This window comes from Salmo trutta, chromosome 2 (genome assembly GCF_901001165.1).
Source record: "Salmo trutta chromosome 2, fSalTru1.1, whole genome shotgun sequence".
NCBI classification, from domain to species: Eukaryota; Metazoa; Chordata; class Actinopteri; order Salmoniformes; family Salmonidae; genus Salmo; species Salmo trutta.
In genome coordinates this window covers 21,684,240-21,709,112 of record NC_042958.1, presented here as the reverse complement: position 1 = coordinate 21,709,112, position 24,873 = coordinate 21,684,240, and the positions used below count along the sequence as shown (strand labels likewise).

The 24,873-nt window shown below is 44.4% G+C and overlaps 1 protein-coding gene across 3 annotated transcripts in view; it reads left to right on the top strand.

The window, feature by feature from the left end:
- The window catches only part of dpyda (dihydropyrimidine dehydrogenase a), a 216,110-nt gene that overhangs the window by 152,319 nt on the left and 38,918 nt on the right, over positions 1–24,873 (top strand). For 2 of the 3 annotated variants that reach the window (XM_029698324.1, XM_029698334.1), the window contains exons 17-18: positions 5,836–5,956; positions 6,565–6,684. In XM_029698324.1, coding sequence (XP_029554184.1) covers positions 5,836–5,956; positions 6,565–6,684 — 241 coding nt within the window. Of the gene's footprint in view, positions 1–5,835; positions 5,957–6,564; positions 6,685–8,786; positions 9,031–24,873 lie in introns of those variants that run through there. The other variant, XM_029698344.1, reaches the window with a different exon arrangement.

Below are 24,873 nucleotides of genomic sequence, written 5' to 3'. Positions count from 1 at the left end.
AGAATGTTTACATTAGAGGTGATTGACGCTTGATTGTCAACAGCGGATCGCCATGTGGGTGTTTAGCAGGCCCACAGGATCTAGGTAATGCTAGAATCAGGAGCCAATCCGCATGGCTGGAAGCTGAAGCAAGCCTTGGTTGTTCATCGCACCGCGATACAGCGTCAGCTTCCCCACTAAGGAATGAAGGAATGTAGACTTTGGTTCCGTTATCTCATATCTCTTATTCACGTTTGACTCAGCAATCACAGGGAAGTAATTTCTCCCTCCTTCCCTTCCATAACGCTCCTCTATACATCCTCTTTTCTCTCCTTCTCTTCCATAACGCTCCTCTATACATCCTCTTTTCTCTCCTTCCCTTCCATAACGCTCCTCTATACATCCTCTTTTCCCTCCTTCCCTTCCATAACGCTCCTCTATACATCCTCTTTTCCCTCCTTCTCTTCCATAATGCTCCTCTATACATCCTCTTTTCCCTCCTTCTCTTCCATAACGCTCCTCTATACATCCTCTTTTCCCTCCTCTTCCATAACGCTCCTCTATACATCCTCTTTTCCCTCCTTCTCTTCCATAACGCTCCTCTATACATCCTCTTTTCCCTCCTTCTCTTCCATAACGCTCCTCTATACATCCTCTTTTCCCTCCTTCTCTTCCATAACGCTCCTCTATACATCCTCTTTTCCCTCCTTCTCTTCCATAACGCTCCTCTATACATCCTCTTTTCCCTCCTTCTCTTCCATAATGCTCCTCTATACATCCTCTTTTCTCTCCTTCTCTTCCATAACGCTCCTCTATACATCCTCTTTTCCCTCCTTCTCTTCCATAACGCTCCTCTATACATCCTCTTTTCCCTCCTTCTCTTCCATAATGCTCCTCTATACATCCTCTTTTCCCTCCTTCTCTTCCATAACGCTCCTCTATATAGCCTCTTTTCCCTCCTTCTCTTCCATAACGCTCCTCTATACATCCTCTTTTCCCTCGTTCTCTTCCATAATGCTCCTCTATACATCCTCTTTTCCCTCCTTCTCTTCCATAATGCTCCTCTATACATCCTCTTTTCCCTCCTTCTCTTCCATAACGCTCCTCTATACATCCTCTTTTCCCTCCTTCTCTTCCATAACGCTCCTCTATACATCCTCTTTTCCCTCCTTCTCTTCCATAATGCTCCTCTATACATCCTCTTTTCCCTCCTTCTCTTCCATAATGCTCCTCTATACATCCTCTTTTCCCTCCTTCTCTTCCATAACGCTCCTCTATACATCCTCTTTTCTCTCCTTCTCTTCCATAACGCTCCTCTATACATCCTCTTTTCCCTCCTTCTCTTCCATAATGCTCCTCTATACATCCTCTTTTCCCTCCTTCTCTTCCATAATGCTCCTCTATACATCCTCTTTTCCCTCCTTCCCTTTGATACCGCTCTTCCACTCCTCCGATTCACAAATTAAAACCGAAGCCTCCTCCCCGAGCTATATTCAGCCCCCTTTGAACATGCAGCCTGGTGACAAGTAGCTTCCATCATACCTCCACACACACACACACACACACACACACACACACTCACCCGCACTCCCGTTGAGAGTCTGGGGTTGTTAACGAGAGAGCTGACCTCTCGTGACCTTGCTCTGTAAAATTAAAATTTCAGGTGTAAGCCTGTGGTAACCCACCCTCCTCTCTGGCGGGCAGGGCTGTCTCAACAGCCCTCACCCCCTCCGCAACCCTGCCTGGGGGTGATACACCTCCTCTTCTCCTCCCCCTCTACACACACACGCTCCTCCGCTGGGGCCGCCCGTCGTGCTGAAACTAATCCGCATGCCAGCTTGCCCCGCGGAAACAGCTCACCGGGAGAAAGGAAAAGAAAGAAATACATAGAAAATGTCCGTCAAGTACCCTTTCCACCAACTCTTTTCATTTCATACTAGACCTCCCCTCCTTAACGGCTAGTGCCCCTTATTTGATTTTCATCATCATGGCCCCTTCTGTACTGTTACAATCAGTCAGTCAGTCAAGAGGGATTAGTGTTTTGGAATGTGTTCATTCCGTTCTGATGGAACCTGGAATGATACAGTCCTTGGTGTGTCCCATCACTGGTGGTCCTGCTCTCTTCTGGGAATCCACAGTATGACGCCTGCGTGTTTTTCATGTTGACAGCATGTTTGTAGCTCGTCACACCCTCCACTCCCTCTCGTCACACCCTCCGCTCCCTCTCGTCACACCCTCCGCTCCCTCTCGTCACACCCTCCGCTCCTTTCAGGTAATGGTCTCAGAGCGCAGAGGTACAACAGGGTCTGCTCTAAGACCTGCTCTCATAGAGAAGAGACACAGAATGTCTCCTTTGCCAGAACCAGTAACAGGCCTGTCAAACAGGTGCTTCGTCTCTCCAGCCAAGCAGAATATGCTGTACAGCCAAACTGCAGTAGGAGGGGGCTTAGGTTTAGCCTCCTCTGCCCCTCCCTCTGCCCTCCACCCTTATGCTCCCCCCACGGCCTATGTCCCCCACAGACTGGAGTGCTAGCTGGCCTGGCCCCCATCTGCTGTGTAATAAGCTGTCTGTCAGGGGCCCAGGCATGCCTGGCAGGGAGAGCTCCACCTCTGTGAGAGCAGGGTTCTTACAAGCAGCATCTGGTTGGGCAATGGTGCTTGGCTGGAGGCCATGACCCAGCCTCTTGTGCTGAAGTAGCCATAATGCAATTTCCCATGACCCTCTGGGAGGATTGGTTTTAGTCCCTCTTCTTCCTGTGTGGCGGCCGGGGCTGCCTGGTTCGAGAATATTAGAGAGTATCTCAGTCTCTGCTCTCGCTCTTTCTCTAAGAGAAATATTATCATACACATCAAGCTAATTAGTATTTTATTTTTATCCCAAAATAATCAGCTATTCTATGACTACAGCCAATGCCAATTGCATCCATGACACGAATACATGTAGAATCCACTGAAGGTCCTCTTCATCGAAGGTTTAGCTAGTAATTACATCATTGTAGCACAGTCTGCATATCCACTCATTCCCCTCTTTAAACACTGATACTTACTCAACCTACAAATCAACCTAGAAATACATCCACTGCTTCAAGTATTTCTGATACATTGGCTGGGTGCAGGATCAGAAATATCTATCCAATGAATCTCCCCAGGAAAGCAGCCAGCGCTATCAACCATCTCTAGGGAGCCCAGATATAAGGCCTCTCTCTTTCTCTCTTTCTCTCTCTGTCTCTCTCTCTCTATCTGTCTTTGGCAGGCAGGCAGGTAGATGGGAGTGGACTGGTTGAACCCTCCTCTCCACTCTTGTTTATACACTGTTTGTAAGTCTTGAATAAATCAAGGCAAATTGCTATGGATGGTACTTGCTAGAGACACAAGTGCATAAATCTAATATCTTATCCAAATCCTGGAAGTGAATTGTATTGTCTCCTATGGAGTAACCTTCCCTATACCCTCTTGTCCACCCTTAGAATACATTTGGCATATTTTTATGCACCAATGTGATTATATTCACCCCTATTCCCCTCCCACACACCTCCCCCCTATCCTCCCTCCCCACACCTCACCCCTATCCCCCATCCCCATCCCCGACACCTCAACCCTCCCCCACACCTCACCCCTATCCCCTCCCCCCACACCGCACCCCTATCCCCCTCCCCACACCTCATCCTTATCCCCCTCCCCACACCTCACCCCTATTCCCCCTCCCCCCACACCGCACCCCTATCCCCCCACACCTCAACCCTATCCCCCCACACCTCACCCCTATCCCCCCACAACTCACCCCTAGTCCCCCTCCCCCACACCTCACCCTTATCACCCATCCCTGACACCTCCCCCCTATTTCCCCTCCCCACACCTCACCCCTATTCCCCCTCCCCACACCTCACCCCTATTCCCCCTCCCCACACCGCACCCCTATTCCCCCTCCCCACACCGCTATCCCCTCCCCCCACACCTCACCCCTATCCCCTCCCCCCACACCGCACCCCTATCCCCTCCCCCCACACCTCACCCCTATCCCCCCACACCACACGCCTATCCCCCCACAACTCACCCCTAGTCCCCCTCCCCCACACCTCACCCCTAGTCCCTCACCCCTATCCCCCCTCCCCACACCTCACCCCTATTCCCCCTCCCCACACCTCACCCCTATTCCCCCTCCCTACACCTCACCCCTATCCCCCTACACCGCACCCCTATCCCCTCCCCCCACACCGCACCCCTATCCCCCTACACCTCAACCCTATCCTCCTACACCTCAACCCTATCCCCCTACACCTCAACCCTATCCCCCTACACCTCAACCCTATCCCCCTACACCTCAACCCTATCCCCCTACACCTCAACCCTATCCCCCTACACCTCAACCCTATCCCCCTACACCTCAACCCTATCCTCCTACACCTCAACCCTATCCCCCTACACCTCAACCCTATCCCCCTACACCTCAACCCTATCCCCCTACACCTCAACCCTATCCTCCCACACCTCACCCCTAGTCCTCACCCCTTCTCCTCCTCCCCCACACCTCACCCCTTCTCTCCCCTCCCCCACACCCCACACCTCACCCCTAGTCTCCTACCCAACACCTCACCCCTATCCCCCACACCTCACCCCTAGTCCCCCCTCCCCCACACCTCACCCCTTCTCCCCCCTCCCCCACACCTCACCCCTCAGTGCCACTCTTATAGTATATGTTCAGACGCAGGCCAAATATCATTCTACAAATAGCTGTTATTTTTTATGTGCTACTGAATCACACAGCATGACCTGGAAATAGAAAGGAAATATTCAGAGGGAAATGTATTTTCTTTCTTTCAGGACCCTCCATTTTTTTTTTTTTTTTTTTACAAATCCATTTATTGCTAATGGTTTAAAAAATAAAATGCTAACCTTTTGTCCGTATGAGAGACTGACCTCAGTGCTCAATCTACTTTGCACACAGACCTTGTAACTATCACTTCTTTATACAGTAGAGTAAAACCCTTTGCTCAAGGCTGTATATACCAACAGTTATTGGATATGTCAAAAAATAAGCCCATTTCCTCTGAAATAAAGAGATGATGGAGAGAGGATCAGAGAGAGAGATGACTGCGTGAGAAGAGGGCTGAGAGAGAGAAGAACGGGGAAACAGAATGAGGTGAGAGAAGAAAGGCACATACAGACAGATGAAGAGAGGAGGGAGGGCTGACTAACAGTGAAGTATAGAAGCAACGGGAGGTACAAGAGCCTCTGTAATAATAACATGCTCTATAGAGCTATGGTCAAAAGTAGTGCTCAATATAAGGAACCGGGTTCAATAGGGGGCTCCAAACAACAAATAATTAACGGATTTGAAGTTGGGTTTAGATATCTGTAAAACAGAGAAATACTGACTAAGCTTTATAATAAGCTTCACCATTACAGGCATGTTGAAAGGGATGATGCTGATACATTTGATTTTGTATTAGATTTTCTGGGGGAAAAACCCTAAACAGATCCTCTGCCCATTGGTAATGCCACCTCATCAGCCAACCTGTTTTAGATGAGACGTGCTAATGATTTAACAGTGTGACATCCATGTGAAAACTGAGTCGGCATCCCAAATGGCGAATTACTACTTTTCACCAGGGCTCATATACAGAATAGGGTGACATTTGGGGTGAACCCTAACCTGAATAACTTACCGTTGAGGGGCTTGTTCAGAAACCATTACTATTTTCTACCCATCCACTCCCAAGTTCCAACAGATAACAGACCAGTAGCATTATGCAACTCCAACCCCTTTTCTTCTCTTCTCTCACCTCACTCAGTCGGCTACACTCGTTTACCACCATCGCCATCTCTTATTGTCGTTTATTTGTCTTTGTTCCTCAGGATACAGAGTTGGTGCGTAACATCTGTCGCTGGGTGAGACAAGCTGTCAAGATCCCCTTCTTCGCCAAACTGACCCCCAACGTCACCAACATTGTGGATATAGCCATGGCAGCCCACGAAGGTACGCTAACTAGCCCCACTTACTTAGGTTAAGTCCCAAATGGTACCCTATTCCCTATGTAGTGCACTACTTTTGACCAACCCCCTATAGGGCTCTTGTCAAAAGTAATGCACTAAGTAGGGCATAAGATGCCATTTAGGATCAACCTAAAATCAATGTTCATTGAATATACTGTACTCAAATGATCTGTTGTTGTTTTGTGTCTTTTTGATGTTCATTTAGTTTTTTTAGAGATGGACTTACATGAACTGTGCATAATAGTTTTGTCCTGACCACCCTAGAATGGAACTGGTAGTTTACAGTCAGCTAGCTTCATGTAGTGACCGTAGCAGCTTCATATGAACGTGTTCTCTTTCTCCCACAAAACACTTCTGCACCATTTTCGTTTGAAAGCCAAGTGATCGACACAACCCCAAACAACATAGAGACACTAATGGAATTACTTGGCACATTGAAAGTCCACAGGCATCTAAACAGACGCCCTGCTGTGCTCCTCAGTGCACTGCAGGACCCTTTAAGGTGCTGGTTGATTTGGCCCTGGGTTTGGCTGGCGTAGCCGAGCCCTATGCCCGTTCCCCCACAGCTAATGACTAAACGTGTCCCTGCAGGTGGTGCAGATGGCATCACTGCAACCAACACGGTATCTGGGCTGATGGGGCTCAAGGCAGACGGCACTCCTTGGCCTGGCATTGGCCGTGGCAAGAGAACCACATATGGCGGCGTGTCTGGTAAGTGTTGTCTGACTTGCTGCTTTTCCCTCTGCTCCCCCCAACCACTCCCTCAGGGCCGGAACAGCCAGAATGTGTGTGTGTGTGCGAGTGTGTGTGCGTGCGTGTGTGCATTTTTGCTTGCGTGTGTGTGTGGCAGTGTGTGGGGGTTTAAAGGGGTGTGCTGTAGTTTAAATGCTGTAGTCTTGGTCCACTCCACTGCTGTTTTTATGGGGCTGTGCTTTGCGAGACACTGAGGCTCTGAGGCTGGACACTGTCTCTAATAGCAGTGACAGATGGACCAGAATGAGTCTGAAAGTGCTTCTAATGCTTCCTCTGCTCTGCTCTACTGGGATGAAATGGGAGAGGCTGAATAAAGAAGGACTGCAACAACCTGCCACAATCATTCTGAGAGGGACTGAGAGCACCCACTTTTTTTGAAATATTGTTTTAGGCAGAGTGAGATATTTGGAAGGTGTGTGTACAAGCAAATGTTGATTATTTGATGTGGAAACCTGATGTGTAATTACCAGAAAAACTTTTTTTTAGTTTTGGTTAAATGTTTTTCTGTGCACTGGAATATTCTGGTGGTGTACTGGATATTGTATTAGAATCTTATGTTTTAATGTGTTTTACAGTGTTACTGTCATTCTCATGTAAGCATCTCTTTCTCTCAGTAGGATGGACGTTTCACCGTCAATCAGGTTTCCTTTATTGTAAAGAAACCTTGAAATCACAGCCAATGAGGAAAAGCCTGGCTTATAATAGTTTCTTGCTCATTGTGCAGTATGTCAAGCATTAACTTGGTTCTCAGTCTCCATCTGTGGTAATTACACACATTCTATGGAGATAAAAGCAGTATTTAGGCAGACTATGACAGGTATGGTCAATCTCTGAAATGCCGCTCTCTCTTGAAGATCTGTTTCCTGATATCGTATTCTTCTTCTCCCATAACCGTTTGATTATCGTATCCTGTAAAGAAGGAAAGTGTTCTTACTTGCAAAGCCTTTTGGGTAAAACACGCTCATTCTCATTTTCAGTCTGTTTGAGTGATGTGACACATGTATTGCACAGGGACTTGAAACAAAGGAGCCAGAGGTTGCTATAAGATATTGACTTTGTCTGTGAAAGGGAAATCTCTTTTATGAAGCCGTTATAAAGGGAAAGAGATCTACTGCCTTCGAAAAAGAACACACTGCCCCTCCTAATCTTCTCAGATTTGATGTATTTCAGATGAACATGCCTTTTGGAGTTAGTCACTCTGTGTCATGTGGAAGGTGTGGCCTATAAAGAGGTATAGGCCACATCAAATCGCATTATACTGTCATTGTAATGATCTTATATGATGGACAAATATAACTATATGAGAATTACTGTACTGTAAATGTGCATTACTGTTTGTCTTCGAAAATTGTTCTTTAGTTTTCCTTGTTTCCTTAATTTAGACCGATCCCCACTCTCATATCACCTCACTTACCTATTCTCCTCATATCACCTCACTTCCAACCAATCCTGGTTTGAGAGAACAACAGAATGTAACCCTCCTATTGGTGGAGACATAGTACACTGACTGACTCAATAATGCATGGAGATACTGTTTCTTACCTTGGCCCTCCGTGTACCTCACTGTTCCACAACCCTACTGCTGGCCTGTTGGCTGTTGCATTGTTATTGTCATTTATGAGATAGCAGCATTATCTTATGACACTGCCCTTCAGTGTGACTCGGGTCACTATTGTGTCCATAAGAAAGTCTTGTGTGAACTGCTGTGACCACGGCTCTCTGATGTTGGACCCCCCCTTTCTTCCCCCCTCTTTTCCTGCCTTTTGCCTTCCTCCTTTCTCTTCACTCCAGTCTCTCTCTCTCTCTCTCTATCTCTCTCTCTTTCTATCTCTCTCTCTTTCTATCTCTATCTCTCTGCTCTCATCCCTATTTTCTCTCAGCTCGATTTCAGTCCCTAGCCTCAGCCACCGTATCAACGTCAGTGAGAGGAGAAAAAAGAGCCTTAGGAAGGCAATGTACATTAACAATTTATAGGGAAACTATTGCAGCAGTATTTTATATATATATATATATATATATATTTTTTTTTATGACTCAATGTCATCTTTTTCCCATTTAAGCCATGGCTGCCGGCTCCTGTGAGGATCCCCCAGGAGATGGGTGGTGGTGCAGGGGCACCAGTGGAGAGGCAGGCAGGCATATATCACCTACCAACACCGCTGCAGGGACACTGGGCCCACCTTCTCCCCTCCTCCCTACTTCTGTTCAACCAGAGAGCAAAGCAAGGCCAAGTGAACAGACTGTTAGATAATGTACAGTAGGCTACTACCTTTTACAATACCCTAGTAAAGTACTTCAATAGAGCCTACTATACAGTATTTTTTATACTTTATGCTCAGTGTAAATGTGTGTGTGTGTGTGTGTGTGTGTGTGTGTGTCAGATCAGATGCTGTTTAGACTCACAGTTGATCCAGTGTGTGTCAGATCAGATGCTGTTTAAAGGCTTATCTGTCAGGTTTTCCCTGACGTTCTGTTATACCCCCCCTCCCCCCCACCTCATATTTACTACACCCAACGCAGAGCCAAACAGACACAAATGTCAACTGCTCGGTTTGAAGTCTAGCTCCACGTAAAGCTTGACATTTCACCAGGAAAACACAATTTTTCCTAGACGTACTTGTTTCATTTTTCACGTTGTGTTTTGTTTGGGTTTTTTGCACCTAGATGTTTTTCACCTGCCACAAAGCAAGTCAATAAAGGGACTTTGATCTATACAGTATATGATAGGTTCTGCTTTCAACTAAACATTATAGCCACTGCCTTCAGTTGGTAATGGTGTTTTCCAGGTAAGCTATGTTTGTTTTTGTTGATACATTTATATAAATGGACGTTTGGCAAGTGCATTTGTTCCATGCAGTCGATTTATCAAAAAGGATATGTGATGCCCTTGCACTGCTTTGTAGAACTTTCAGAGATTACAGCATGAAAAAGATTTTGCCCTGGGCAGGTACTAACACTGAGATCCATAATCACTTTCCCTTTCTCAATGGCTTAAAAGTCTGTATGTTCCTCATCTTCTCCATCTACTACACCTGCTTTGATCTGAAAGAACTGACCAGGTGAAAGCCAGCCTAATGATGAGCTTCTACCATATTGTTTTCACCTGTCAAGTATTTTCCAATTAGTCCAGATGAAGGCTTGTAGGCGAAGAGAGGAGAGAGAGGAGATACTTTTTTAGACAATTGAGAAGAAGGCAGTATCTTGAAGTGAACCAGGCCACTCCAAGGGTTAGCTAGCAGAATGGGAGGTATGCTCAGGCATAACCACAGCTCATTTCAGAGGGATTATTTGAAGTGGGTTGGGAGGACGAGAGAGAGAGACAGAGAGAAGAGAGAAATAAAGAGGAAGAGAGAGACCCCACAGAGCACCAGGACAGCAACACAATTAGACCCAACCAAATCATGAGAAAACAAAAAGATAATTACTTGACACATTGGAAATTATTAATAAAAAACAGAGCAAACTAAAATGCTATTTGTCCCTAATCAGAGTGTACACAGTGGCAGAATACCTGACCACTGTGACTGACCCAAAATTAAGGAAAGCTTTGACTATGTACAGACTCAGTGAGCATAGCCTTGCTATTGAGAAAGGCCACCATAGGCAGACCTGGTTCTCAAGAGAAGACAGACTATGTGCCCACTGCCCACAAAATGACGTGGAAACTGAGCTGCACTTCCTAACCTCCTGCCAAATATATGACCATATTAGAGACACATATTTCCCTCAGATTACACAGACCCACAAAGAATTCGAAAACAAATCCAATTTCGATAAACTCCGATACTGTGTCTATTGGGTGAAATACAACAGTGTGCAATCACAGCAGCAAGATGTGTGACCTGTTGCCACAAGAAAAGGTCAACCGGTGAAGAACAAACACCATTGTAAATACAACATATATTTATGTTTATTTAGTTTCCCTTTTGTACTTTAACAATTTGTACATCGTTACAACACTGTATATAGCCATACAATGACATTTGAAATGTGTCTATTCCTTTGGAACTTTTGTGAGTGTGATGTTTACTGTTAATTTTTTTATTCTATTTCACTTGCTTTGGCAATGTAAACATATGTTTCCCATGCCAATAATGCCCTTTGAATTGAATTGAATTGAATTGAGAGAGATGCGGAGAGAGAGTGACAAAGAGGAGAGAGACAGAGAGAAGGAGAGAGACAGAGCGAAGGAGAGAGACAGAGAGAAGGAGAGAGACAGACAGAGAAGGAGAGACAGACAGAGAAGGAGAGACAGACAGAGAAGGAGAGAGAGAGACAGAGAAGGAGAGAGAGAGACAGAGAAGGAGAGAGAGAGACAGAGAAGGAGAGAGAGAGACAGAGGAGAGAGAGAGAGAGACAGAGGAGAGAGAGAGAGAGACAGAGGAGAGAGAGACAGAGAGAAGGAGAGAGACAGAGAGAAGGAGAGAGACAGAGAGAAGGAGAGAGACAGAGAGAAGGAGAGAGGAGAGAGACAGAGAGAAGGAGAGAGACAGAGAGAAGGAGAGAGAGACCAAGAGAAGGAGAGAGACCAAGAGAGAGACCGAGAGAAGGAGAGAGACAGAGAGAAGGAGAGAGACAGAGAGAAGGAGAGAGAGACAGAGAGAAGGAGAGAGAGACCGAGAGAAGGAGAGAGAGACCAAGAGAGAGACCGAGAGGAGAAAGACAGAGACCGAGAGAAGGAGAGAGACCTAGAGAAGGAGAGAGACAGAGAGAAGGAGAGAGAGAGAGAGACAGAGGAGAGAGAGAGACAGAGAAGGAGAGAGACAGACAGAGAAGGAGAGAGACAGACAGAGAAGGAGAGAGACAGACAGAGAAGGAGAGAGAGACAGACAGAGAAGGAGAGAGAGACAGACAGAGAAGGAGAGAGTGACAGAGAAGGAGAGAGAGACAGAGACAGAAGGAGAGAGAGAGACAGAGACAGAAGGAGAGAGAGAGACAGAGAAGGAGAGAGAGAGACAGAGAAGGAGAGAGAGACAGAGGAGAGAGAGAGAGAGAGAGAGAGACAGAGGAGAGAGAGAGACAGAGGAGAGAGAGAGACAGAGGAGAGAGAGAGACAGAGAGAAGGAGAGAGACAGAGAGAAGGAGAGAGACAGAGAGAAGGAGAGAGAGACCAAGAGAAGGAGAGAGACCAAGAGAGAGACCGAGAGAAGGAGAGAGACAGAGAGAAGGAGAGAGAGACCGAGAGAAGGAGAGAGAGACCAAGAGAGAGACCGAGAGAAGGAGAGAGACAGAGAGAAGGAGAGAGAGACCGAGAGAAGGAGAGAGAGACCAAGAGAGAGACCGAGAGGAGAGAGACAGAGACCGAGAGAAGGAGAGAGACCGAGAGAAGGAGAGAGAGAGAGAGAGAGAAGGAGAGAGAGAGACAGAGAAGGAGAGAGACAGACAGAGAAGGAGAGAGAGAGACAGAGGAGAGAGACATACAGAGAAGGAGAGAGACAGACAGAGAAGGAGAGAGAGACAGACAGAGAAGGAGAGAGAGACAGACAGAGAAGGAGAGAGAGACAGACAGAGAAGGAGAGAGAGAGACAGAGAAGAAGAGAGACAGACAGAGAAGAAGAGAGACAGACAGAGAAGGAGAGAGAGACAGACAGAGAAGGAGAGAGAGACAGACAGAGAAGGAGAGAGAGACAGACAGAGAAGGAGAGAGAGACAGACAGAGAAGGAGAGACAGACAGAGAAGGAGAGACAGACAGAGAAGGAGAGAGAGACAGAGAAGGAGAAGGAGAGAGAGACAGAGAAGGAGAGAGAGACAGAGAAGGAGAGAGAGACAGAGACAGAGAGAAGGAGAGACCGAGAGAGAGACCGAGAAGGAGAGACAAAGAGGAGAGAGAGAAATTCTTACTTGCAAGCTCTCTTCAACAGTACAGTAGACATTATCAGAAATGTTCACAAATAAGTAATAAAAACTAAAAGAATAGTTTGGAAATATATGCACAGTAAGAATAGTACAGTACACTATTTTTTATTTATAACACATTACTCACAGTTTACAGAACATAAAGTAAACAAAATAAATATACCCCACCCTCCTCCTTTTTCCCCATTATTTGTCTAGCTACGTGATGTAACTAACTAGAAGGTGAGAGAAAGACAGAGGTTGGTGGTTGTGTTTCTGCTCCGCTACAGTCTTTCTGTAATCTAGCGCTAAGTACAGTACACCTCTGTCTCTGTGTCAGTGTGTCCTTGGTAATAAGAGGTCTTGGTGTTTCGCTCCATGGCTGCAGCATTCTACGGAGGAGAGAGAGAAACAAAGAGAGAGAGAGTGAAAGGGAGAGTGAGAGAGAGAAGCGGGCGGGGGAGAGGAGTAGTGATTGTCATTCTGGAGGGCTCTGCTGCTCTGCAGACGTGAGCGCTGGGTAATGATGGCGGGGGAACGGGGCTGTGCCGGCTGAGAGAAGAACAGGTTTTGGCTGATGGGATTGGTTCCTAAGCCAATGCCTAATTCACAGATCCTATGTTAAGCCACATTATCTCTGCCTGTATGAACTAATGTGCCGAGATGCCCCCTAAACATTTTCCCTGGGATGAGATGGGAATCATGGGATGGAAACCGGGAGAGGAGTTAGCTTGCGTTAGACGCATGTCGGTGTTTGATGCATTAATGCCCAACTCCCTCCCCCTCATCCTGCCTTTGTAGTCAATGGCATCCATTTGCAGGTCATAACGCATAACGTTAATGTTGGAAGGCCTCGGAATAGCCGAACAAGTTTTTTATATTTACATTTGTATTCATCTCCAGGAGAGAGGAGACACACACACACACACACACACACACACACACACACACACTGACATACACTCTCAAACACACACAGAGCCACAATACATAAACACACTCACTCACTCACTCCCTCACTCATACACACACACACCCACACACAGAGCCACGGCACACACACAGCCAGCCACAGTACAGTAAGTCTGATTAATTAAAAATGCAGTGCTGGTCAGCACCGTGTCTACCTGATTGACTTCTCAGCCACTGTCAAGATTTCAATATCATGTTAAATATTTTCTAAAGGCCAGAGCCTTAAATCTCAGGGGCCGGCACTAGACAGCGAGCTGTGAACGTAACCATAGGCTAACTGCTAATGATAAGAATAGAGGGTGTGATGAGGCGTCTGTAATACAGTCATTGGATTAGGCCATCAATCACCCGGCATCTCCGGGGACAACGGTGAGGAGGAGACCAAATGGTGACAAGAGAAATTAGGAACAGAGCATGACTGGAATATTTGTTTTCCCTCCTATTTCTTTCTTCTCTATCTCTCTTACACTTTATCTTTCTCTCTCTCACACACTCTTTCGGTGAGCTCTCTCTTCCTCTCCCTCGCTCTCTCTCTCCCCCTCTTTCTCTCCCTCTCTCTCTTGCTCTCACTCTCTCTTCCTCTCTCCCGCCAACCTCTCTCTCTCTCTCTCTCCACCTCTCTCTCTCTCATTCCGTTATCTGCTGGTCAAGCTGTATTTCTCTTGAGATGCACAGGAAGCCGTTCTACCCGCCAGCCCCTGGAAACAGAATGCATTCTCTCCTCATGATTGGATTGTGAAGGCTCTACCCATAATCCCTTTGGCTTTTATTTAAGCAAAATATGTTCACAAGGCAAGCACACAGTGTATAGTATGTGCACTATGAATAGTATCCCTAGATTTTTCCTTTAGAACCAAAGCTCCATTATAAGCTATTAACCAATGACTGCTATTTCCATGCAGTTTCTGAGGAAAACATATTTTGAAGTATCTGTTCAGAGAAACCCCAGTGTGTCCTGAAGCCCTGGGTTAAGGTGAGGTGGATGGAGCTCTCTGATTGCTCACAAAAAATGTATTATTGACTAGCATGCACTTTGCAAACATAACAGTTAGATTACCACAGCTCACTGTCTACTTCTGTGACAATATCTAAATACTGTGTCTATCTTGGCTTTCATCACAAAATATTTATATTGACCATTCAAGCTGATCTGAGTACAGCCCTTATATAGAAAGTAAACACTTGTATAGAAAGTGTTTTTGATTCCATAAACATATGTATTTATAATGCCCATTATATACAGGAGATTACATACGGTATTGTATTTTCCTGATGTTCCCTAGTAGAGGGCCATAATTGTCTGGTCTCTGTTTCCGTACCTCTTCTTTCTTATCTTCTTTCTCTCCATTTTTTTGTACAGCAGGACCATTGTCTTTTTTTAAATCTGCAATATGTTACTTTTTGGGCTACCTGACCAAATTCACATAGAAATGTGAGTTGTAGATCTGTCATTCTCATCGAAAGCAGTTCTAAGAAGCTATTTCTATGCTTCCCATTCTTAAGTTTTGTTTTTGCGTCTTTTACTTTCGGTTTTGTACACCAGTTTCAAACAATGGAAAATATATTTCGCAGCAGTTTAGATGGTGCAATGATTCTCTACACTGGACTTGCTTGTTTTGTCACATAAAATGAAAGTAGGCAAACTATTAGAATTTTACTAACTAGGAAATTGCGGAGTGATTTCTGCATAGTGCATCTCTAATGTAATCTGACATTTACTGTTAGCAACTCAGTATTTTTCCCTCTGGCGTATTTTTACCTCTGTGTTACACTAAGTCTTAATTTCCCACTGATAAGTTCTATATTATTGAGTGTAAGAACAATAAAACAGTAATTTGATTAATGTTATTTCCAGACTACACATCTAGATCTGTGATAATTGAGCTGGTTAGGCGTTCATTGTCTGCTGTGAGAACTACTTTTCTTCCCTCTCTCTCTTTCTCTCATTTTACCTCAGTTGCAGCAAATTCATTGCTACAATGGAAAAAAAGAGCAGTAAAAGAAATGCATTTATTCACAGAATATGCAAGGAGCACCAAAGGGGACTAACTCAGGGTAACAAGTGCTATTCAATAATCCTAAATATTCATTGCTATCAGTTTGCCATATTTTAAGTTTCATGCTTATTCTACCATAACATGTCTCTTACAATGCCGTGCACAGCGCTGTAAGCACACACCACATCATTTATTGATGCCATACAGCCTTGCAGCCTCTTCACGTGTCCTAACATTGTTTACCATACTGCTGTATGTCTATGGAGGGGAGAGATGGAGGGAGAGAAGACATGCCTGTTGTGTACTTGCTCTGAAAGAATGAGGATGTTCTGTTACTGATCACAGAGTTCTCTGTAATATTTTGAGGCAGATGATGCTTCAACTGTTATTTCCACATAATAATTTTCCTAGGTGTGGGCAAATATTTTTGATTCACTGTTCATTTTTCTTTGTGCATTATAAGAGCAGTTATTGTTCGCCAGATTCTACAAAGTTACAAAGACCTCCTGCCCCCCCCCCATCCAAATATTGAATAGCTAGCCCTCTGCCTTATCTTAACCACCCAAGCCATGGCCTGTTCAACCCGCAGCCATCTAGAAGGCGGAGACAGTACAGGTGCATCAAAGTTGGGACCGAGAGACTGAAAAACAGCTTATATCTCCAGGCCATCAGACTGTTAAATTGTCACCACTAGCCAGCCTCCGCCCAGTACGCTGCCCTGAACTTAGTCACTGTTTCTAGCGGGCTACCACCCGGTACTCTGCCCTGCACCTTAGAGACTGCTGCCCTATGTCAATAGTCATTGAACACTGGGTACTTTAATAATGTTCGCATACTGATTTACCCACTTCACATGTACAGTGCATTCAGAAAGGATTCAGACCCCTTGACTTTTTCCACATTTTGTTACGTTATAGCCTTATTTTAAGATGGATTCAATCATTTTTTCCACAAACAATCTACACCCAATACCCCATAATGACAAAGCAAGAATGATATTTTTGCAAATGTATAAAAAAAAAAAAAAATATCACGTTTACATAAGTATTCAGACCCTTTACTCAAGCACCTTTGGCAGCGATTACAGCCTTGAGTCTTCTTGGGTATGACGCTACAAGCTTGGCATGCCTGTATTTGGGGAGTTTCTCCCATTCTTCTCTGCAGATCCTCTCAAGCTCTGTGAGGTTGGATGCCAGCTATTTTCAGGTCTCTCCAGAGATGTTTGATCGGGTTCAACTCCGGACTCTGGCTGGGCCAATCAAAGACATTCAGAGACTTGCCCCGTAACCATTCTTGCGTTGTCTTGGCTGTGTGCTTAGGGTCATTGTCCTGTTGGAAGGTGAACCTTCGCCCCAGTCTGATGTCCTGAACGCTCTAGAGCAGGTTTTCATCAAGTATCTCTCTGTACTTTGCTTCGTTCATCTTTCCCTCAATCCTGACTAGTCTCCCAGTCCCTGCCGCTGAACAACATCCCCTCACAATGATGCTGCCACCACCACCATGCTTCACCGTAGAGATGGTGCCAAGTTTCCTTCAGGCGTGACACTTGGCATTCAGGCCAAAGAGTTCAATCTTGGTTTCATCAGACCAGAGACTCTTGTTTTTCATTGTCTGAGTCCTTTAGGTGCCTTTTGGCAAACTCAAAGCAGGCTATCATGTGCCTTTTACTGAGGAGTGGCTTCCGTCCGGCCATTCTACCATAAAGGCCTGATTGGTGGAGTGCTGCAGAGATGGTTGTCCTTCTGGAAGGTTCTCCCATCTCCACAGAGGAACTATGGAGCTCTTTCAGAGTGACCATCGGGTTCTTGGTCACCTCTCTGGCCAAGGCCTTTCTCCCCCGATTGCTCAGTTTGGCTGGGCAGCCAGATCTTGGAAGAGTCTTGGTGCTTCCAAACTACTTCCATTTAAGAATGATGGGGGTCTCTGTGTTCTTTGGGACCTTCAATGCTCCAAATCAATTTAATTTACCAAAGGTGGACTCCAATCAAGTAGAAACATCTCAAGGATGATCAATGGAAACAGGATGCACCTGAGCTCAATTTCGAGTGTCATATCAAAGGGTCCGAATACTTATGTAAATAAGGTATTTCATTTTTATTTTTCATACATTGCAAAAAATTCTAAAAACTTGTTTTCGCTTTGTCATTATGGGGTATTGTGTGTAGAATGAGAGGGTAAAACATTTTAATCCATTTTAGAATAATGCTGTAACGTAAAATTTTTGGGAAAAAGTCAAGGGGTCTGAATACTTTCCCAATGCACTGTGTATACAATCATAGAAAAAAGGTGCTATCTAGAACTAAAAATGGTTCTTCACCTGTCCCCTTTTGGTTCCAGGTAGAACCCTTTTTGGTTCCATGTAGAACCCTTTCCACAGAGGTTTCTATATGGAACCAAAAAGTGTTGGGGACAGCCGCTGAACCCTTTTGGAACCCTCTTTTCTAAGAATGTACTGTATTATATTCAGGGCTCGTCCTATCTACTGCTACATACACCTTTTCTATTCACATACTGTCCATTCTGTCTATACACACCATCATATACAAAAATATAGACCCTACATGCAACAATTTCTAACATTTTACTGAGTTACAGTTCATATTAGCAAATCAATTAGGCCCTAAACTATGGATTTCACATGACTTGGAATACAGATATGAATCTGTGGTCACAGATACCTTCAAAAAGGTTGTGGTGTAGATCAGAAAACCAGTCAGTATCTGATGTGCAGTGTGACATCTCCTTCGCATAGAGTTGATCAGGCTGTTGATTGGCCTGTGGAATGTTGTTCCAGTCCTCTTCCATGAATGTGCAAAGTTGCTGGATATTGGCGGGAACCGGAACACGCTGTCGTACACTTCGATCCAGAGCATCCCAGACATGCTCAATGCGTGACGTCTGGTGAGTGTGCAGGCCATGGAAGAACTGGGACATTTTCAGCTTCCAGGAATTGTGTACAGATCCTTGCGACATGGGCTGTGCATTATCATGCTGAAACATGAGGTGATGGTAGCGGATGAATGGCACGACAATGGGCTTCAGGATCTGATCATGGTATCTCTGTGCGTTCAAATTGCCAATAAAATGCAATTGGGTTTGTTGTCCGTAGCTTATGCCTGACCATACTATAACCCCACCTCCACCATGGGGCACTCTGTTCACAACGTTGACATCAATGAAACGCTCACCCACACGACGCCATAAACATACGTGGTCTGCAGTTGTGAGGCCGGTTGGACGTTGGAGGTGGCTTATGGTAGAGAAATTAACATTAAATTATCTGGCAACAGTTCTGGTGGATATTCCTGCAATCAGCATGCCTATTGCACTATCCCTCAAAATTTGAGACATCTGTGGCATTGTGTTGTATGACTAAACTGCACATTTTAGAGTGGCCTTTTATTGTCCCCAGTTCAAGGTGCACCTGTGTAATGATCATGCTGTTTAATCAGCTTCTTGACATGCCAGACCTGTCAGGTGGATGGATTATCTTGGCAAAGGAGAAATGCCCACTAACAGGGATGTAAACAAATTTGTGGACAAAATTTGAGAGAAATAAGCTTTTTGTGCGTATAGAAAATGTCTACTCTGGGATATTTTATTTCAGCTCATGAAACATAAGACCAACACTTTACATGTTGCCTTTCTATTTTTGTTCAGTATATATCTAAGGGATAGTCCATGAGGGGCTATGCGTTGTAGGGATAATAATGAACGACATGGAAGGTGTGCTACACGAATCGCTAGCAGAGTGGAACTGACCTTCCACAGAGTTTTGTTCTTTTCCAGAGAACGCCAGGAACCCCGAGTTGATTATCCCTTTTATGCCATGGCTATAATTTAACACATTTGCCAAATAGAAATGTGTTCATTTTCTGTTAGAAAAGTGTTCAACATCCACTGAAATAGCTAGCAAGTTTACTAGATACTGTAGCTACAGTAGTTGGCATGGTAACCAAACAAACAGACTTGATAGTTTAGCTAACTAAACCATCAGTATAATTGAATTCAACAATGCCAGTACTGTTTTGATTTCAAAAGCAGCTCAAACATAGAACATGTAAGAATGAATTATAGCCATTGAATTCTACTTATTAAACAATAAGGCCTAAGGTGGTGTGGTTTAAGGCTAACGGCTAAGGGCTGTACTCCGCACGACGCAACGGGGAGTGCCTGGACACAGCCCTTAACCATGGTATATTGGCCATATGATATTTCTTAATTCCTTTATTTAAATTTGAGGGATTTGTGTATATTGTTTGGTATTATTAAGTATTACTGCACTGTTGGAGCTAGAAACATAAGCATTTCGATGCACCTGTGATAACATCTTCAACATATGTGTACGTGACCAATACATTTTTATTTGACCTTGCTTACTCTTTAGCCATTATAATCAAGCCAGAGAGGAGACAGAGGTCTTTGCCTGGCATTGGGTCCTGTCTTGGTCCTGTGTGTGTTATGAGTGTCAGACAGGATAGGAGCAAGTTTGTGTGTGTGTGTGTGTTATTATGAGTGTGTGAGAGGGGATAGATCCAGAGGCAGTGGCCGGTGGCCTTTGCAGACCCTGAATACCAAATGCTGGTATCAAACCTCTGCATTATGCATCTTTAAAGCCCCACACAAAGATAGCCATCGCTGCTATCTATCGGACTGAAACCCACCCAGTTGCTTTGTAGCCTACCGCCCAGACAAAAAGGCCACACAGTCAATGAAGAGGCTTCCATTATTATTCCATACAAATGTAAAGTTCTAATAAATGGATTAATGTGAAAGGAAGGAAAGAAGGTCTAGTATTTGATGGGGGTTGTGTAGTCAGTTCCAATCATGCCCTTCAGTTCACCTTCTCATATTCACTGTTATTACTTATCCATCCATCTCTCACATTATACTGTATGTCACATGTCCAGATATTTGATGATCTGGTTTGGGAAATTATCTGAGACATGTTTGAACCACAACAAATACTGAAACACATGAATATTGTATGCAATTCCAAACGAATAGCAATATTGTATATCTTATGAAGCACAATTGATGTTTCTCCTCACTCTGCTCCAAACAAGCTTGCACTATGCAGGCCTCTAGCTCCTATTAATATACTGTAGATCTAGACTCAATAGCCATGAACTTAATTGCTCCTTTGGATGTGTATTTTCTCCCTCTAGTTGGATGAAAAGCAGCCGATTCTGAGAAGCAGCAGATACTCCTGCCTGATTCCTACACATCTGTCTGTCTGTCGGTCTGTGTCTAGAATTATTCATCAAAAGTAGCAGGTGTACCGTGAGCCGCATGTGTAAGCAGCCATCGTCCAGTATCACTAGAGAGAGAGAGAGAGAGAGAAGATATTTATATAAAGTGAGGGGAAAAAGTATTTGATCCCCTGCTGATTTTGTACGTTTGCCCACTGACAAAGAAATGATCAGTCTATAATTTTAATGGTAGGTTTATTTGAACAGTGAGAGACAGAATAACAACAAAAATATCCAGAAAAACGCATGTCAAAAATGTTATAAATTGATTTGCATTTTAATGAGGGAAATAAGTATTTGAACCCCTCTCAATCAGAAAGATTTCTGGCTCCCAGGTGTCTTTTATACAGGTAACAAACTGAGATTAGGAGCACACTCTTAAAGGGAGTGCTCCTAATCTCACCTTGTTACCTGTATAAAAGACTCCTGTCCACAGAAGCAATCAATCAATCAGATTCCAAACTCTCCACCATGGCAGGAAATCAAATAATTTTTTCCCTCACTGTATATATACTACCGTTCAAAGGTTTGGGGTCACTTAGAAATGTCCTTGTTTTTGAAAGAAAAGCACATTTGTTGTCCATTAAAATGACATCAAATTGATCAGAAATACAGTGTAGACATTGTTAATGTTGTAAATGACTACTGTAGCTGGAAACGGCTGATTTTTAATGGAATATTTACAAAGGCGTACAGAGGCCCATTATCAGCGACCATCACTCCTGTGTTCCAATGGCACATTGTGTTAGCTAATCCAAGTAAAAATGCTAATTGATCATTAGAAAACCCTTTTGCAATTATGTTAGCACAGCTGAAAACTGTTGTTCTGATTAAAGAAGCAATACAACTGGCCATCTTTAGACTAGTTGACTATCTGGAGCATTAGCATTCACAGAACAGCTCCCTTCACAGAACAGCGCAAACTGGCTCTAAACAGAGTAGAAAGAGGAGTGGGAGGCCCCGGTGCACAACTGAGCAAGAGGACAAGTTCATTAGAGTGTCTAGTTTGAGAAACAGACGCCTCACAAGTCCTCAACTAGCAGCTTCATTAAATAGTATCCTCAAAACACCAGTCTCAACGTCAACAGTGAAAAGGTGACTCCGGGATACTGGTCTTCTAGGCAGAGTTGCAAAGAAAAAGCCATATCTCACACTGGCCAATAAAAATAAAATATTAAGATGGGCAAAATAACACAGACACTGGACAGAGGAACTCTGCCTATAAGGCCAGCAACATCTGGAATCATGTAGTAACCGTAAAAGTGTAGTAACCAAAAACCATGTAGTAACCAAAAAAAAAATATATATATATATATATTTTATATTTGAGATTCTCAAATAGCCACCCTTTGCCTTGATGCCAGCTTTGCAGACTCTTGGCATTCTCTCAACCAGCTTCACCTGGAATGCTTTTCAACAGTCTTGAAGAAGTTCCCACATATGCTGAGCACTTGTTGGCTGCTTTTCCTTCACTGAGGTCTGACTCATCCCAAACCATCTCAATTTGGTTGAGGTCAGGGGATTGTTGTGGCCAGGTCATCTGATGCAGCACTCCACCACTCTCCTTTTTGGTAAAATAGCCCTTACACAGCCTGTTGGTGTGTTGGGTCATTGTCATGTTGAAAAACAAATGATAGTCCCACTAAGCCCAAACCAGATGGGATGGTGTATCGCTGCAGAATGCTGTGGTAGCCATGCTGGTTAAGTGTGCCTTGAATTCTAAATGAACCACAGACAGTGTCACCAGCAAAGCACCCCCACACCATAACACCTTCTCCTCCATGCTTTACGGTGGGAAATACACATGTGGAGATCATCCGTTCACCCACACCGCATCTCACAAAGACACGGCGGTTGGAACCAAAACTCTCAAATTTGGACTCCAGACCAAAGGACAGATTTCCACCGGTCTAATGTCCATTGCTTGTGTTTCTTGGCCCAAGCAAGTCTCTTCTTCTTATTGGTGTCCTTTGGTAGTGGTTTCTTTGCAGCAATTCAACCATGAAGGCCTGATACACACAGTCTCCTCTGAACAGTTTATGTTGAGATGTGAAGCATTTATTTCTGTGAAGCATTTATGCTGCAATTTCTAAAGCTGGAAACTCTAATGAACTTATCCTCTGCAGCAGAGGTAACTCTGTGTCTTCCTTTCCTGTGGCGGTCCTCATGAGAACCTGTTTCATCATAGCTCTTGATGGATTTTGCAACTGCACTTGAAGAAACGTGAAATGTTCCGAATTGACTGACCTTCATGTCTTAAAGTAATGATGGACTGTCGTTTCTCTTTGCTTTTTTGAGTTGTTCTTGCCATAATATGGACTTGGTCTTTTACCAAATAGGGCTATCTTCAGTATACCCCCATACTTTGTCACAACACAACTGATTGTCTCAAACGCATTAAGAAGGCACACCAGTTAATTGAAATGCATTCCAGGTGACTTCCTCATTAAGCTGGTTGAGAGAATGCCAAGCGTGTGCAAAGTTGTCAAGGCAAAGGTTAGCTATTTGAAGAATCTCAAATATAAAATATATTTAGATTTGTGTAACACTTTTTTGGTTACTACATGATTCCATATCTGTTATTTCATAGTTTTGAAGTCTTTACTATTCTTCTACAATGTAGAAAATAGTAAAAATAAAGAAAAATAAATAGGTGATCTAATACTTTTGACCGGTAGTGTATATATAGAGGGAGGGAGAGAGTAGATAGATAGTAGAATATGTAGAGGGAGAGTGAAACAATAGTTAGAGAGAAAGAGTAGATAGAGAGAGAAATAATTGATAGAGAGAGAGAAGGCTCAGCTTGCTGCAGTAACTGTGTATCACAGATTCCCTCTAGCTCTCCCTACTGGAAAACATGCATGTGGCTATGGCTGTATCTGAGCTGATGCAAAAGGCTGTGTTGAACAGATGTTTGTGTGTGTGTGTTTGTGTATGTGTGTATGGCTGACACACCATACCCTGATGTTGGACAGACAGACGGGTTGTCAGAAGCCCAATGATGAGGAGGATGACCCAGAGAAAGATGTGTTGTTCAGAGACAACAGGACCTGTCGCTTCACTGGAGAGAGATGAGGAGGGGAGGAGAGGAGGGCTATGACAACAGGAGCTGTGCGTTGTGAAGGACAAGCAATAAGGTGTGAAACAATAGGAACAATGTTCAGGATGCTGGTCTTTTGTCAGATTGGAAAAGTAGTGAGAGACCAGGCTTTAAGTCTTGGCAAAACACACATGCACGTAAAGACGCACAAACACACACACATACACACACACACACACACACCAGGGTATCAGAGAAGCTGGACCTGTGGAGTGAATAGTGTGAGTGTTGAATCCTCCAGCCCCTTTCTGCTCATCCATTACTAATACAATGAAAGGCTCCACTAACCCCAAAGACAAAGACCAGGCGTCTCATCTGGAAAGTGATTTGCGCTGGCAAATAAATTCCTGAGGCGTATGTTGTTGTGAGTGTCACCCAACATAATACTCACAGCAGTGTGCGGTGCTGCTCTCCCTCCCTGACTCACTCCCCCTAGGCTAAGTTGACTGTGATTTGCCTGAGTAGATTAGGTGGCTTTAGGTGGCGTCAGATTGCATTTTGATGGGATACAGTGTTGAATGGTGTTCAGGGAGATAAAGATGTCGCTCCGCCGAGGTGAGATGGTCTGAGAGCGGAGGAGAGAGGGGGGAGGGAGAGAAAGGGGGAGGGATAGAGAAAGAGAGAGGAAAGGACAGAGAAAGACAAGGATGGTGGGGTAGAGAGCTGGTTAGAGAGAGAGAGAGAGATGGAGAGAGAGAGACTAAGAGAGAAAGAGGAGCGGACAAGCTTTTTGTAATCCATAACGCTCATATGGTCCAGGCAGCTGGCTGGATTAGCCTGAAAAGCATGTCATATTGGCGCTGACAACAGTCTCTTTCACAACAGTCTCTTTGACTTGGCTGAAGCCAAGCTGACGCTCTCCAGCCACCATGTCTATAGCAGCGTCCCAAATAGCACCATCCCAGCTAACAATTCTACAGAGAGAACGTTTTTGTAATGTTACACACAATGTCCCCCTAATGTTTGAGTGTCCAGTTTCCTGTTAGTTAG